Source organism: Taudactylus pleione, unplaced genomic scaffold, assembly GCF_031769625.1.
Source record: "Taudactylus pleione unplaced genomic scaffold, aTauple2 ptg000319l, whole genome shotgun sequence".
In the NCBI taxonomy this organism is placed as follows: Eukaryota; Metazoa; Chordata; class Amphibia; order Anura; family Myobatrachidae; genus Taudactylus; species Taudactylus pleione.
The window spans coordinates 2818531-2835684 of record NW_028284720.1 but is presented as its reverse complement, the minus strand read 5'-3'; the positions used below and the strand labels follow the sequence as shown (position 1 = coordinate 2835684).

The 17154-nt window shown below is 41.2% G+C and overlaps 1 protein-coding gene across 1 annotated transcript in view; it reads right to left on the bottom strand.

The window, feature by feature from the left end:
- LOC148509564 (vomeronasal type-2 receptor 26-like) overlaps positions 1-17154 on the bottom strand; it is an 81548-nt gene that overhangs the window by 2999 nt on the left and 61395 nt on the right. Inside the window, exon 2 of the mRNA XM_088442964.1 lies at positions 7233-7356. Coding sequence (XP_088299090.1) covers positions 7233-7356 — 124 coding nt within the window. The remainder of the gene's footprint in view (positions 1-7232; positions 7357-17154) is intronic.

Here is a 17154-nt window from a genome sequence, read left to right as displayed (position 1 = left end):
TTATCAGGGGTAAACATTAGTTTGCAGGAATCTATGGAGGGGTAACTGATATATTTATATGACTGAGCAGGGGACAATGAACAATGCTTACTAGCAACATTATGAGAGTGCTGTTGCTCATAATACCTGTCAGAAGCAGGGAAGGTGTGCCAGCCATGGGCAGAAGAAGGTGGTCTGCTCTAGACATTAGAGGTATTACAACTATGGGCAATACCTGGGAAAGAGATGTTTTTTCCTGAACAGGGAACTCTTGAAGTAACACCACTTATGTGCTTCTTTTCAGAAGTGCCTTTTCTCACCACTCTGTGAGAAATTGGGGGAGGGGAAGGAGACCCCACAACCCGACTGACTCCATCCTCATCAGAGGTATCCCACTGTCCTCTGACCTGGCAGGGTTAATTAACTTCCTTCTTTTAAACAGTATTTCCTCCTCAGAAGAGGATTCTGCTGCCTGAGAGGGCTGTCTCATGCTTTTGCTGTTGGATGGAGACAACACCAAAGTATCTGTGGCAGACACAGACACTGGACCTCATTCAGAGTCTCTAGCTAGATGCAGTCGCTCGCTGGAAAAAGGGGCTACATATGCAAATCATGTGCTCACTCTTTGTGGTGTGAGGCCATCTCTATGTCTTAGCGAGCTATGGCATTTTGCGCTAGCAAGTGTTTAAAGACGCCCCCTTGCCACTCGCAGCACATGTCATCTCCGGGCAAAGAAGGGTTAATCGGGAACATCGTGAGCCATCGGAGCTGCTTGCAGCGTTTGGGGTAGACTTACCCTCCCGCAAGCACTGCGAGCAGTAAGGTTAAAAAACAACACAAGTCACATGTGCTATGACGCTACTTTGCTAACTATGCACTCCCATTAAACTCCGTTCTGATGGTCAGGCACGCCTGCGTTCACACATCCACTCCCCTGTTCACAAGCACCTTCCCCTGTTACCTCCCACAAATGACACAATCTGTCACTCAAAGTAGTACTATGAGCGCTTGATTCTACATCGCAGCAGCTAGTTTGTGCATGCGCACTATGAATAATACGCACGCGCAGTTGTGCGACCATCACTTGGAGCGAGCGAACGACCGCTTGCGAGAGACTCTGAATGAGGTCCACTGTATCCTCCATCTTCCATGCTGAGGAAAAATCTGTACCAGGGGTGAGCTTAGTGCCTGTGTGCCCTGCTTGAGCACACGTGACTAGTGTGTGCGCAATTTGCCCAGGTAGTGCATATGATGTGCACATTATGCACGCATGTGTGGTGGTGACATGCATGTGCATTGCATGGTACCTGTGCTGCCCTCTCCCCTGGCCTGTGTGAAAAGGTAAGTGAAAGTTTCTTTCACTTTACCTTTTCAGTATAGCCGGTAGGCTTGCACTTATCCCACCAGCTGTTGCCAGTTGGCAAACCTCTCGTTGGGCAAAATGTTTTGTCTGCAATGCATTGAATATTATTCAACATATGGTGATGTTTAACTATTATATGCTCTTAAGAATATTGAATTTACTGAAAACTTTAGGGTGCCTAATACTGTGTATGCAGCAAAATACAGTATGTAAATGTTGCAGATGTTGAGGAATGTACTGAGACGCCCACCTGCAGCTTTACAAATCCAAGCATCTGCATACACAGACGCAGCATCAGTGGCAGATCCTTCAATAATCAGACTTCTGAGCAGCCTTATTGTCATGCAGAACGGCTGCAGGTACTGAGACACTGGAGCCACATTTACTGCACATTAGAGGCTGTGACACAACCTGAAAACAGATGCAATGTGCCTTGATTTTGTTTCCACCAATTTCAAGTTGCGACCGGGTATGAATCAGGCCCAAAATGTAAAGGTACATGGTGCAGGTCACTCATATTAGACCTGTATTGTTGCTTTTTCCTCAATTTAGCTTCTTACTTCACATATAGTGAACTAGTGTTTCAGTATTAGCATTTTTGTGTGTTTAAGAAGAAAAGTTCATGCTGCTCTAAATGGGTCTATTTGGGGCAGTTTGGGGATAGTTGTATGAGTACATATCTTTATACTGGCAAAAAATATCTAAATCAATTATCTTCAGTTTGACACTGACAGGCACTGAGTTACAGGTTTTTCTTGCTGTATAATTCTCAGGGAAATATAATATCACATGGGAACGCTACAAGTAAAAATGCTTATTCATGTGATCACTTGGTTGTTAATGTTGTCAATGACCTGTCTAGAGTCCATGGGACGTGTATTGGGATAGCAAAATGGCCACTGACAGCCATTTTCATTCATGGTTCTTATGTGTGTATCAGACATGAGGTGGTTTATCAGGCATGAGATGGTACAGGAATGTGGAAAGTAGACAAGCCATAAATCCTCTAGGCACTGTCTTTTGCAATGTATGCCTGCATTATGTTTTAGAAAGTTCTTATCAGTATTTAACCAATAGAGTAGTTTGAAGTAGGTTTACTTTATACCCATATTAGTAAGAATTAGCTGGGTATGACAAGTAGGATGCTATATAAACAAAGACAAATGAGACTCCAGCAGCCTGCCCTATGCCTGGATCAGTCTGCAGCTGGTGGCCAGGAAAGTGTTTGTCCAGCTATTCTGAATAGACTGAGGCTCCTGGATTGTGTATCCAGTTTATATTCCGAAGCTAAGTGACTATTATTATTTTATATCTTGTTATTTGTTGTAATAAATTGCATATTTTTTCAAGATACTGGTTTGTGTGGCTTAAGTAACCTTTTGTATCCAAGAACCTTATTTCGTTCCACCGGGAACAGTGTGGAATATGCAGCCAGATGTATGCTAGAGCTGCTTAGATCAGGAAAGAAATAGCAGCTTATAATTAGGGGTGTAAATATTTAACAATACTAATTATTTTTACAATATGTTTGAATATACTTGCTTACAAAGCCCTCACCCATTTCTCTCTCATTTACATTTCTGACCTCATCTCCCTCCACTCTCCTGTCCGCCCCCTTCGCTCAACTAAAGCACATCGCCTCTCATGCCAACTGATTACTTCCTTCCACTCCCGCCTCTAAGATTTTGCCCATGCTGCTCCCGACCTTTGGAAGTCTCTCCCCCTCCCTATCAGACTCTCCTCCTCTTTACATTCCATCGAACGGGCTCTCAAGACCTACTACTTCAACAAAGCCTTCCAGCTCTCATCCTACCTTGCTGCAACATGCTCCTTCCTCCCTGTTTACCCCTTCTGTGTCACACCTGTTTGTCTGCCCCTCCCCTTTAGAATGTAAGCTCTTATGAGCAGGGCCTTTAACCTCTTGTCCTTCTCCGCTAATGTATCAATGTATATTTTCCATGTCCTTGTCCTATTTTGTACTGTAAGTCAGTTGTCAAATTATTTGTTTATGTACTATGCAAGGCACTGCGGAACACTTGTGGCGCCATATAAATAAAGGATAATTGTGACCGGACGCCTTTCGCCTAGGCCGTCCCTGGTCACGGGTTAGCGCTTTTGGACTCCCATTCACCGTCAGTGACCGCCTGTCACTGACTCCGCCCACTACGCCGTGGGTGTGTAACGATGCTGCCACCACCAAACTCTACCATCGGTGTATGGAACCGCTTATTAGGTACCCTCTGGCTCCTGCCTCGGAACCTGGAACCGCTTCTGCTGTGTATGCATATGATTAACTGCGGATACACCTCCTGTTTGGCGTCGGCTGTTCCCACCTGATCACTCGCAATGGACCAGGTCTGCACAGTAGATTGGCAGAGGGCTTGAACTTGGAGACACGGAGCTCTTACCCAGAACAGCAGGAGAACGGAATAGCGTTTTGCGCAATTCTGTTGGTCGCAGGATACAGATGTAGTAGAATTTAAAGGCAAAGGTGTTTATTGCTCTCAGTCTTAAAAAAGACCCTCCCTTCCGTCTGAAGGGGAATATCACACAGAAATCAAACAGCAATTCTCCACAAAGGATTTTCAAAGATGTACCACATACAGGAATCTTATCAGCAGTTCTTCTCCTCAAAGAAGTTACAGGGTTGTACACATACAGGGCTCACAGTCCCTCTTTTTATGTCATTCTAACACACATTACCACAGGGAGTAAGTCTGCCCTGTGGTTTCCAACCAATCATCATAAGTGCATGACCCGTGCATGTGCTGGCCACATGCACATTTAACATTGTCCCCTATGGACAGTGGGGAGTGGTCACTCCCCTGAGCCTGAGACTACCTGGTGTTTTGGTCACCACCCAAACTTTAAACACAAACTGATTTATCATACATTATACTGTCTCCTAAAAATTTGATATAACACTTCACAGGAAATGGTAAATGGCATTCATCCTTATCAATTACTTTGGCATTTCCAACCTTAACACATTCAGCTTTTAGAAGTGGCATCCAAAAGGATCTTCATAAAAACAAATTGTCTTTTCAAAAGGAAGTTCTGTATGTGAAGTGTTTGGCTATATGACACCATTCACACCTTCACACAGTAACCTTCCAGCCAAAGTTTACTGACCACAATAGGTCTTCCTATTCATCAGACCTCCTGCTAGTTTCTGCAGACACAGAGGCTGGTCATGTCATATACAAAAAGTGCATTTAAAACCAATTTACATTTAAACCATATAGTGCATAGCCTATTAAATATATGTTGCTTCATGCACTAATGCATTGCAGAGCAGCTGCAGTGCATTACAGCAATACATATATACTTTAATACAGTTTACTATGAACCATGTGCAGTGTGCTTTTAAACTGTCCACTTTAACTGTTCCAGCATTGGTCACAGTGGGAGCTTGCTCTCCCTGTCCCGCAGTGGCCATGACACACTCTACCTACACTCCCCCAGTGCAGCAAGTCCAGGCCTAAAACAATAAAAACACACTTAACACTCAGCTCGTAGCACAGAGTATACATTTACAATGGGTTACTGGCGCCTTTTTGTCCTTTTAAAAATGGCGGCACAGCACCGCGGGGTTAACCCCTTCAGTGCTGTGGCAGCCATTAACCCAGTGTGCCTGGCCTATGGCCATAATAATAATAATAATAATAATAATAATAATAATATGTTTAAAATGTTCCCTACTCAAGAATGTTTTCTGAAAAGAGTTGTGAAACCTAATTTGCATTTACACTGAGCACCACAGAATGAGTTCAATTCTTTGGAACCCAATCTGACATCTGATTCTCCCCTCAAACAATTATGATAAAATTGAGATACAGTATTTCTGTTAATTTATTTTTTTTGTTTTCTAATACATGCTCACGTGCCTGAGACTATATGTCATTTTTCTGAATAATTGATATTTATATTTAAGCATTGTATTTTTCCATATTAAGCTGCATGTATATCCCCTGGTTTTTGAACCTTATATACGATTCATTTGTCTATGAATTCAGCTAACCAGCTATGATGCTATCTCTAGTACATTTTATTTTTTGAGTTATTATAAACGGGACTGACTTAATGTCTATTAATAGTTGTGTAGGAAGAACTGAAGGTTAGTCTGTTGTGAAAAAACAGTGGTGGCAGAACTTGAGATTTGATAGTAAGGACGTGATTCTGAGTCACACACAATGTCTAAGATCCATGCGCTACAGTCTCAGAAATATATTAAAAATGTGTTGGGCATTCTTGTGCCAGGACTGGCTGGTGACAAAGAGGTGGCTAATGTCTTTGCCGTATTATCATGGTCCCATAGCCGTAACTAGACTTTTTGGTGCCCTGTGCCAGAGAGAGCATTGGTGCCCCCCCAATTTTTAAATAAGGACAAATATAGTACACCTGAAAAAGGGCCATGGCCTCATGGGGAAGGGCCGGGGAAGAGATAGGGGAGGCCAGGAGATGCTGGGGATAAAGAAGAGGAGGATACAAGTGAGAATTATAATAAAAGGAAACTTGACAGGGCCAAACAGCACCCCCTGCCCTGTGGTGTCCTGTGTATGGCACTGGCCACACTACAATAGTTATGGCCCTGGATGGTCTGTCTTGTGGGCATGTTATGGGAGTGTCGTGGTCATGTTGGGTAAGTAGTTGTTATCTCAGATGCATAATCATTCATAATGGAGGCCATAGCCTAATGGATAATCTGCACCTAGTATGGACGGTCTCAGACCTTGCACATACAGATGTTAATGGAAGATTTGTAGCAGTATTTGCATAAAGTTAAATATCAGCAAAAGACCCAGGGTCAGGCTGTAAGTGTGTGACAGACTGGGGAGAGTGATCATTATTACACAGACCAGGTGGTCATTGGTCCTAATTATAAACCCTGTCTCACACCCACATCACACAGTCTCAGACCAGTACTGAAGTATCCAGATATTCTCAGCAGTTAGAGGTTGGAAACTCTTAGAACTGGGTCTGTGACTCTGCATCAGACCACAAATGTTTATGGCACTGGCAACAGTTCTGTCTATTATACTTTATCACAGTAATGTATCCATGTAACAGATCTTATAGTCCTGTTTACAAATGGCATCAAATGATTAGCCCTGCATCAGGCTCAGCTGGCCTGACAGGCGCCACAAAGCTGTTCTCGCTCACCTCTCCACCACAAGGGGGTACAGGGACCTGCCCCTCCTAGTACCTTCCTATCTCTAGATGCTGTTTGAAACCCCCCTAGTCAGTTTTCCTGCTGCCTGTGTGGAGTGCTGTAGTGACCTTCCTGACCTCTCAGGCTCATTACGCCTGGACTCGTCTGACTTTTGAAGGTACGTATTTCTATTTATCTTCTCACAGTTTTGTGTATTTTGATCATTTTATGAATGAAAATTACAAGGTTGTGGGTATTTTGCGGAAATATGTAGGTTTGTCCAGGGTGGCCTCTTAGGCACACTGCACCCAAACTTGTACTCATGTTCGTGTTTTCTCTTTTTTAGGGTTAATAAATGTAGTTTTGTGAATCAAATTTCCATATATATGCTCTCTTTGCACATCCTAATGAAGGTCACTGATCACTTTAAGAAGGTTAGAATTGAGTTCATTTGGTGCTAATGATGATTTTATAACAGGCGTCTGTCAAGCGCACTGTGCCCAAACCTGGGAGCCCCAGAGGTGCACCTGGACATTTATAGACATTAACTATAAACATGTGCCAATCAATTCTTCCAAAATAATTCTTTCATTCTAAGCCAATGTTTAACTTTTGCTAAATTTGAAAGTTACACAATTATAAACAACCAAATCAATCCATTATATAATCTCTCCTTCCCTCCGCACAGAGCACACAGAGCTGCGGGAATGGAAAAATTAAGAATTTATAAGAAATTACCGGACACATTGGATATCTCTCCCTCTGAGCATGGGATACAGTCATAGCAGCAGGTGTGAGATCCTTTCCTCAGTGCTCGTCTGGTCCCTGGAAGACAGACATCAGAACACAAACCTTGCGGAACCTAGGAAATAAAATTATTAAAACTATTTCCAAAATAAGTGCTGATTTCATTTGTATTTTTATCATGGGGACATTGTTATCTTCTGGGCATTGTCTGATCTCAACTATTTCATTGTTTTGGAAATCATAAAATCTTCTTATTACAGCAACAAACACAATGTATCTTCTCCACATTGACATATAAACATTCAGGACAATCAGCTGGGTTAGTGAGGGTGATGTTAAAGAGCAGGTGACAGATAATAGAAGAAAACATTTTGATTTTCTGTGTAGAGAATATACCTGGTGGAGAGTGACTGTGGCATTATACATGGAACACTATAGTATAATTAGCTCTAGATAATATGTATTGCAAAAATCCCTATGACTATACTACGCTATATTACAGAACTACTGCACAAGTGCCAACATGCCCTCAAGTCTGGGGATCACTGGGACCTGTTACGTTATATAGACAATATTGCAAAACACAAACACCATTGAAATAGCTATTTCTTTGAAATTACAACTCCCCCAATTTATTGTACTAGTAATTCCAAAATGTTTCATACTGATTGTTTAAATCTTGAGAAATCTGCTGATTGGTTAGTTGTGACCTCCCATGTGGTCTTCAGTTGACGTCATTGTACAATATTTTGTCACTGAAACCCCATGTGGTGAAAAATTACACCAGGGGCCAAATGTAATAGGATGAGAGTTTAGATAGTGTACGAGAAAACTGTCACATTTCTAAACTCAGCCAATGTAATAAGGTCACAGAACAGGCAAACTTGCATATTTTTAAGACTCAAAAAACTCTCAAGATTTAAACTCTCTTCCAGGTGTTTCCTGATTTGAAAATACAACTTGATTAATGTATTAGTGTGAGCGTTTTACTGGTAGTCTCTCACATATTCTAAACTGTCACCCTATTACTTTTGGCCCCGGCTTTCTCTCACACATTTTTTAAAATTAATTAGTTTTATTTACACAGTAAGGGCGGGATGTAATAGAGACCGAGTCTGCCGGAGGTTCGGGATGCAGACTGATCTTGATCGTTTTTTTACAGGTGCAGTCATTTACATGGCAAAGCTGAACTGTCTTTGTCTTCTAAATGACTGCAACTTTAAAAAAATTATCAGTCTGCATCCCGCACCTCCGGCAGACTTGGTCTCTTTATATCCCACCCTAAAGGTCAGTACTGATGATCACCTAGAAGAGACACAATGGCTGTAAGGCACGTTTATGGGTGTACTGTGTACAGAAGCATTTTTGATGAACATACACAGTATGAAAAAATTATATTTGGAGGAAAAACAGACTTGTGTCTAAATCTAAATTAACCTCTTTGTGTCTCAGAAAGACTCTCAAAAATGTGCTTTAAAAATATGGTAGAGGGCATATCTAATAAATGTAAATAAATAGACATTTACCTTGTGCTCACAAGGACAGGAAACTGTTTACAGAATCTTAAGCTCTACTGTATTTAAATATCAAGGGACCATTATATAGCATATAGCATTATATCTGCATTTTTTATACGTATATTTTCAACACAAAAATGATTATTTTTACACAAATTTACTATTCTGCTCATTTCAGGAGATGGAGGAGCCCATCCTGGCATAGATCTGGAAGCAACGTGACAGTGTAAAGCCATCACACTGCTGCCTGGATCATGGCCTTTTCCACATTGTAATGGGTGTTCAGAATATGGTTGCTGAAAGCCATATTGTGCGTTGTGATTTTATAAATGTAGAAGGCAATAGATGATGGTTAAACATTGCATAAAGTGCTCTTGACTGAAACAACCTAAGTATAGGACAAAGTTCTCTATGGCCAGACATTGCTAATCCTAAGTCAACATGGTCTAACCTTCCATTAATCTAAGCAAACACCAAAAACATAGTCAAATGTCTTTGACATGTCCAACTTTCATAATTGAGGCAACAGTGCCCCATACTGTCTATTGTTTCTTTTACTTTGTAAGTATATTTCCAAATATGACCTTTATACTTGTTAAATTCTTATGCATGAGTTTTCTTCCTATATAAGATGTTATTTGTCAGTATACAATGAGCTTATATGATCAGCCTACAGCTATAGCCTATGGCCTAAGCCTATGCCTATTGCTCAATGTACGAGATCCCAGCTTCAATATGTTGGAGAGGCTCCTTGGAATTTATCCATTTATGTTCTGAGTAGATGAACTGACCAGCAAGTTAAGTGTTTATTATACTTTACTCTAATTCTTTTACTTTGTAATAAAAATATTTTAACTCATATTTGTTTGTTTGGCTTGATTAACGTCTTTGATTCCAAAGAATCATGTATCATTCCACCAAGAACATAGTGTCAGAAGAGGGATACAAATGGTTAATGACCATAAATCTGCTTAGAATGTCTAGTGGATGGTTTAGGTTGTGTAAACCCATAGTTGAGTTATGGAAACTCATTGTAAATTGCCTTCATGGTTCAGTGTTGTCCTGAAGGAATGTTCCTCTGTCTCATTTTAATGAGGGAGGTGTGACCTGATCAGTCACAGAGTGTATACTGTATGTCACAGCATTTGAGTATGTTGTCTGCTTACTTTCTTTGTGTTACTGAACAACCAAGGAAAATTGCATTTTAAGAATTGTAAGAAATGTGCAAATATGCTACAAGATAAATTGAAAATTCAGCTGGCTGATTTCCAGAGAAAGCATAATGTTGGTTTTTCACTGCCTGAGAGTAAATGGAGTGAAATTTTATGTAGTCCCATGTATGTTGTGAAGGGAGGAGGGAGTGTAAAATCTGTGCAGAATCCAGCAGTGATAAGAGCATGTCTCACTGATAGAGAGAGAAACCCTGAATCCACATTGTCCCATGATTTCACAAGGGAGGGGCAGTGAGGGATACATTACTCAGCAGCTGCTAGTGGGAGAGACCACTTTACAAGCACAGATGTAATTGAGAGAAGTAAAGATATTGCAGAAGATCTTGATAGTCACACAGTGTTTCAACAAGAGTTTCATTGTGAATTGAATGAAAACAAATTTGTGCAAGATGTATTAGAAACTGAGGTTTCTGATAACTTGACATTGGTTTGTGGCCCTCGTGAGTTGAATGATGGTACACCTGAATTACCAAGATCTGCCCAGTTTGCTCTCTGTGCTGAATTGAACAAGAATCAGGAAGTGCCTGAGTACCCATTAGAAAAGGTTGGGCTAAGTGATGATTGGGGAGTGGTTATGATGCCCAGCGATTAAATGGGATCTACCAAGAGCCAGGGGGTGGGATATAGGCAGTCAAAGACCACACTCATGAGACAGAAGACTGCCCAAATGAGATTTCATTTATTTGGCATAATTCCCAGAGAGTTACTGTGAAGTTTCAGAATAAAGAAAATGCATGCCTTGAGAATGACAATTATGGTTTATCAGTTATGTATGAGACAGCAGTGGTGGGAAACACACTGATACTGATAACCAGTGAGCCATCACATATGGCAATGCACAACAGCTTTGCACCCACAACATACCAACTGATTGGACAAATGCTGTTTGATAACAGAGAGCAACAGATAACATTTTGGGATGTAACACTGTGTTTTGTATTGTAGAAGAGCTGATTGTGAGTAGTAAGAAAGATCAGACCCCAGTGTATTTCCTGATAAGACCTTATCAGTCAAATTTTTTAAATCAGCTGAAAGATGCAAAGTCACCCACAGGAATGACCAGAGCTGGCATGTCGATTGCTGAGGAGGTCAAAGAAAAGAGGAATGCATTGTACATAACAGAGGTATGCAAGATCAGACTTTGGTACATGGACAATGGTCCCAGCTTCAAGATGTTGGAGAGGCTCCTGGGAATGAAGCCATTTATGTTCTGAGTAGATGAACTGACCAGCAAGTTAAATGTTTATTATACTTTACTCTTTTTCTTTTACTTTATAATAAATGTCTTTTTAACTCATATTTGTTTGTGTGGCTTGATTAACATCTTTGAATCCAAAGAATCTTATCTCGTTCCACCAGAACACACATGTGCATCTGTCAGTCACCACAATCATCACCTGAAGCCAATGGAGAGGGATCTGAAGGATCCCTCTCCTTAAAATGTTATGAAACAGTAGCCCATAGGCCACTATAGAACAAAGCCATCTGGGGTTACCTATTGGGGCCAAGCCTCGGAATGCTTCTCATTCCATAGCTTGGTAAATTCATCAACACAGCAGCCTCTATGGAAACCTATGGATAAGGCATTTGTGTAAAAAAATATTTATTGGAGATATCTGCTCAGATCCCTCAATAGTGCATCTGGGGGATCCTTAACATGAGCAGATACAGCCATTTTCAGGGAATATCCCACAACTATTTAATGATAAATAGGCTACAAAGACTGATACAAAAAAAGGTTATTGTTAAATTAATTTGGATAAATTAAATTTATTATATCACTTATTGCTTTAGTATGAATGCTATATTTATACAATTATTGTCTTCATTAACAAGTACTTGAACTGTCTCATTACTAAAATTGCTTCACGTTTTTCAATATTTTTTACATTTTAAACTTTGATATTATTTCAACATTATATAAACATTTTTCCAGGTTCTGATTTATTATTCAGCTCCACAAGGCACAAGGCAGCCGGGATGAAGATATATCTTTATACGTCAGCACCAATACAAATCTGAGAGCAATACTACAGTAACCTAGATTTCTTACAGTTGTCATATTTTCATTTGTTTACTTAGTTTTCATAATAATGGATAATAATACCGGTGTCAGTATCACATATCTTTATGAGGATGCTGTATGATGATTTTAATTGTATGCAATAAGCAGGTTATCATTTTAATCATTGGTTTTTTTATTAATTAATATTGCCATAACAATGAAGGGAGTTCTATGGGAATATGATAAGGTTATTGATTTTGATAAATATTAGTCATGACTTCATGCCTATTTCCACATCAGGTTTTAGCCTTTACTATATCTTTGATATCTGGTCAAACATCTAATTACAAAATATATTGGGGCTTACCATGGGCTTTTAGCTCCCAGGTTATGTTCTCAGAGATTTTCAATGATATCATAGTCTAAGCCAGTGGCTAATGCACTGTAAGGCATAAATTCCAGGTTAAGCACCCAGAGCTCTGCAGTTACCACATGGATTTCTGTTCACTCCCTGCTGAGGTGCAAACAGAAATACACGTTAATTTTAATTCATTAATACATTTGTAGAAATGTAAAAACTTTTAGGCTTTTAACCCGAGAGTTAAGGCCTGCTGTAAGACCTGCAGGTATTTGACATCACCCTTTAAAATTATTTAAAATTAGGTCACAACAAAAGATCCATCAAAAGCAGGTGTCTCATCTGCACTTGCACTCTCCAAGAGAGCATGAAAGTCGCCCTACACACCTATGATATTATGGGATAGATTTCTGGACTGCAAACCCTGAATATATATATATATATATACATATATATATATATATATATATATATATATATATATAAAATGGGAGGTGCTACCTGATTAGACTAATTGCAGGCACAGAAACAGACAAATCTCAGGTGCACAACTCCAAATTAATAATAATGTGTAAATGCAATAAAATTTTGCAATCAATAGAAGTTTTTAGCATAATCTTGGCCAAGGTTATGGGCCTACCCACCATATCCAGGTAACCTCTGTAGGGTAGGTCCCTAACATACTACAATTCAAATCCGGAGCACAGGACATGCCCAAACTAGCCCAGCTAAGCCACCACAGGGCACCACCATAGTAAGAAAAGTGCAGTGTGAAAGAGATAGTTAGGAGTAGCTACTGCTGCATATTAAGAATGAAAATAAAAAGTGAGGCACACATATAGTAAACAAACATTGAAGGGTTAAAATGTGTTATAAAATAAAAATGTGTTATAATGCAGAGCCCTGAAACAGATCAACAAAGGCAATCCAGGGGGACCCACGCCCCAAAAATGAACCAAAGTTGCACTACAGTATACAAAACTTGTAGAACTTACCTAGAATTGTGCCTAATACTAGTGTGCATATTCATTACAAGACTCCATGCTTTTAAACCAATAAGGTAGAGGTGCTAAGTCAGACTGAGGGCATCTCCTTTCCCTTAGGTGGGCCATAAAGCACCTTAAATGGAGTTTATGGGAAAGATTTCTGGACTGCACACCAAAGACATTCCCATGGAACACCTGAGAGATGGATCAGTTCTGTTTGATTGCTTGGGTGCCCAGGTGAGTGCCACAGAGGGAGGGAGGATAAGGTAGTTCATGATCTGGTAGAGGTGGACATCCTTTTTGCGGCACCCCATGTGCTGGCATCTGCACACTCCTATGCATGTGTATACAGTGGCAGGTGGGGAGTTTGAGTGGGGCAGTAGACCTGTCAAACCATAACGCAGGTATCCTAAGGTGAGCTCAGGGATGACAGAAACCTCCCGTGGAGCAGAAGGGCAATTGCTCTCTATGGTGCATGTTTGCAGATATTCATGGGATGTGTACACATTTGGACATTCAGAATCAGCCTCTATTTGCACTTTTATGTAATTGCACAGCAAACTGAATGAATAAAGTGTTTTACACTAGGAGAAATTGACATCACTTTACTTAATTGACATATGGCTTCTGTTTGTGCTTTAGCACTATAAACACAGCTTTTATACATAGCAGGCAGCATAAGCTCCCCCAAATTCTCTCCACTATGACCACCACCAAATCCACCACCTCATCATTCCTCAGATCACTGCAACCTGTACATTCATTTACTTATCTTGGTCTCCTGTGTTAGCTTCTCTTCTTTCAGCTTCTACTTTGGCTGGTTCCTTTATAGCAGCACCATCACAGCATCACTTGGTCATTGCCATGATTTGAAATCTTCCAGGCATGGTAAGTGACCCTCCATACTAGTATGGGGCTGGAATCTTCAGGCAGTGAAGGCCCATCAGGGATGAGCCAGTTCTACACTGACACCCAGAGAAGAAGAGATAATTTCCCTCTTTGTGGGATCTTTCTAGCTCTCCTCTCCAATTAACTATTAAGCATGTCTGAGCCCGGTCTCAGAGAAAGCAGCTCTGTTTACTTGGACTGTTTCTCCACTGGTTGTAGCAGGAGGAAGAAGGACATGAAGTTTACATTTCTCTTCTCCTCTACACAGAGGAAATTATTTGGTTGCACATTTCAAGAACCAAATGTCCATGTATAAGTATGTTATTCATTGTAATATTAGGATATGGCTATTGATGTGTATGTGTTGTAGTTGTTGCAGCTGAATGACTTATCTTGCAGATGCATTATGGGATCTTCATGAACCACATATAACGTGATCACTTCCCACTCTGATATCTGCCACCTACTCTCATCTCAGTAAGGAGACTGGGTAGATCCATAAACACCACTAATAGGACACTAGTGTACCTGGTGGGCATCTATCATTTCATAGTTCCTCCAATCTAGCCAGACATAACTTTCCTAGAGCATCACTATCATCATGTACTATCACATAGAGATATCTATCATATACCACAGAAACCCATGTATACGTCTGGCTAGAAGGATAGATAAATGAGCACACATCTGTATTCTTAACACTAAATATTATTATTTATTAGGTACAAGTGGGACACAACCTGATTTTACAAGAATATTAACCACTTTCCTGGCATGGGCGCAATTTTTCGACCACACCAGGCTGTTCTTTATCTGCTCTGGTCAGAAAAACATGAGGGCGGCTGCAGGAAGATAATATTGCCTGTACACTCTCCCCCTGTGACTGCTGGGCTGCTAATCATTGTTGATCAGTCAGCAAAGCAGGACCTCCACCCAACGAAAAAGTTAATTAACCTACCCCCTTACCTCCTTAGTGTACCTGGTGACTGAAACCGGTCTCAAATTAAATGTCACAATGGTCACGATGTTTCTGAATTTTCTGATGTTCCGTTGGTGGTTCCGATGTTTGAAAAATATATATATATTTTTTTTACAAATCTTAAAAAAATATATTTTTTAGATTTTTTCTATTAAATCATTTTGGATAAGTTAAAATGGATGCTCCTCACCTATTTTACTCATAAAATAAACCTGATAATTTTGGAGCTGTTTTTAGAAGAAAAAAAAGTAATTTAAGTGTTTAATGACAATAGCTGATTTGACTTAGTAAAGGAAAAATCCCCTTCTGCCTGTTCTGTTCTTGGATCTGTGTAGCACAAAAAGTGACTAAAGTTGCTGGAAGCTACAAAAGTCTGATTAACTTCCTTATGCTACTGCGAGTAACCTTTCAGCTAATGAGGGGTCGGTGCATGTGCACCAGCCACTGTAACTGCCATCTACATCTACACCAGCCTTATATTAGTGTAGGTGCAGAAGATATGACAGAAGCCGGCTTCCCTTCTCCGTACATGTGACTCAGAAGTCAGGGCAGAGCATCACATTGTTACCAGCTAGTTACTCTGTGTTGGAGATGGTTTTGTATTGTACTAGTGACTGTGATTACTCAGGCAATCGGTGGATTGTTGCATTCTGCGCATGGATATGTATCACAGTGTATGGGCGTGAACACTGCACTGCGAATGGGGCTGTGATCACAGTGACTACGTGGACCCATCGCAGAGTGATTGACAGGAAGCCCCATTTGGGGGTGGTGATGAGGGGTGCTCCGTGAAACACAGGCGTGCCAGTGCGTTTGAACTCCGTTGCAGGGGCGTGCATAAATTATCCACTGCGATGACGTACGCAGCTTGGCCTTTCACTACGTGCAATGATGTTAGCAATTCCTGAGTAAGGTCAGAGTTTGTACAAGTGTGCATGAGGCTGCGATGGTACTCGATGTTACTGATGGTTTTGCAGTCTTGCTAAGTATTACAGATGTGTGTAAGGTAAAGTGGCATCCTTATGTAATGCTGCGACGGCATAACAATCACATAAGATTAGCATACTATCGCAGTGAGACTGCTTGCGTTATTGCTATTGCGATCGCAGTTGCGATCCATACTGAATAAGGTCTACACTTTCACTTTTCGCACACAGGTCCTGATTCAGACTTGTTCACTAGAAGCGAATGCACGCAGCCATCAAAGGGGCCAAGTATGCAAATCCCGCAATGGCAACACAAGACATAAGGACACCCACTATGTATTAGCGTGCGCTGGCAATGTGATCGCAAGCTGGTCTAATGCCACCCCCTCTCCCTTCACAGCACAAGTCATCTCCAGGAAGTTTATAAAACCATCGGTAACATCGAGGACCATCGGAGGCATATGCAGTGCTTGTGGTAGACCCTACCCTACTTCAAGCACTGCGAGTGCTTCAGTACAAAAAACAGCCAGGTGACATGTACAGTGATGCTCCTCTCTAATTATCCATTGCCCAAAGAATGCCATTTACACACTCAGACATGCCTGCTTTCAAACCACCAATCCCCCATTTTCAAGGACCTTCCCCTGTCACCACCCACAAATGGCACATTCTGTCACTCAATGTAGTGGGCAGTCTTTGTGTTCTGGGTGATTGCATCCAATGGCTATGACTGGCTCGCGCACGTGCACTGCGATGCATGCACAGAAAATGAAAATCGACCAGCAGAGTGCGAACGCCCCCAGCTGCACAGTGTAGGTAATCTCGGCATTGTGTAGCAGGGGCATGCAGGGCCGGCGCTTCCACTAGGCAAGCTTAGGCAGTTTCCTAGGGGTACCGGCCTCTAGAGGGTGCCCAGCCCTCCAATCACCCCCCCATTTGCCGGGTGCCCGCTGAGACGTCATGACGTCACTCCCATAGTTCCGAGGAGTCGGCGACATGGACGGAGCTCACTCCTGAGCTCT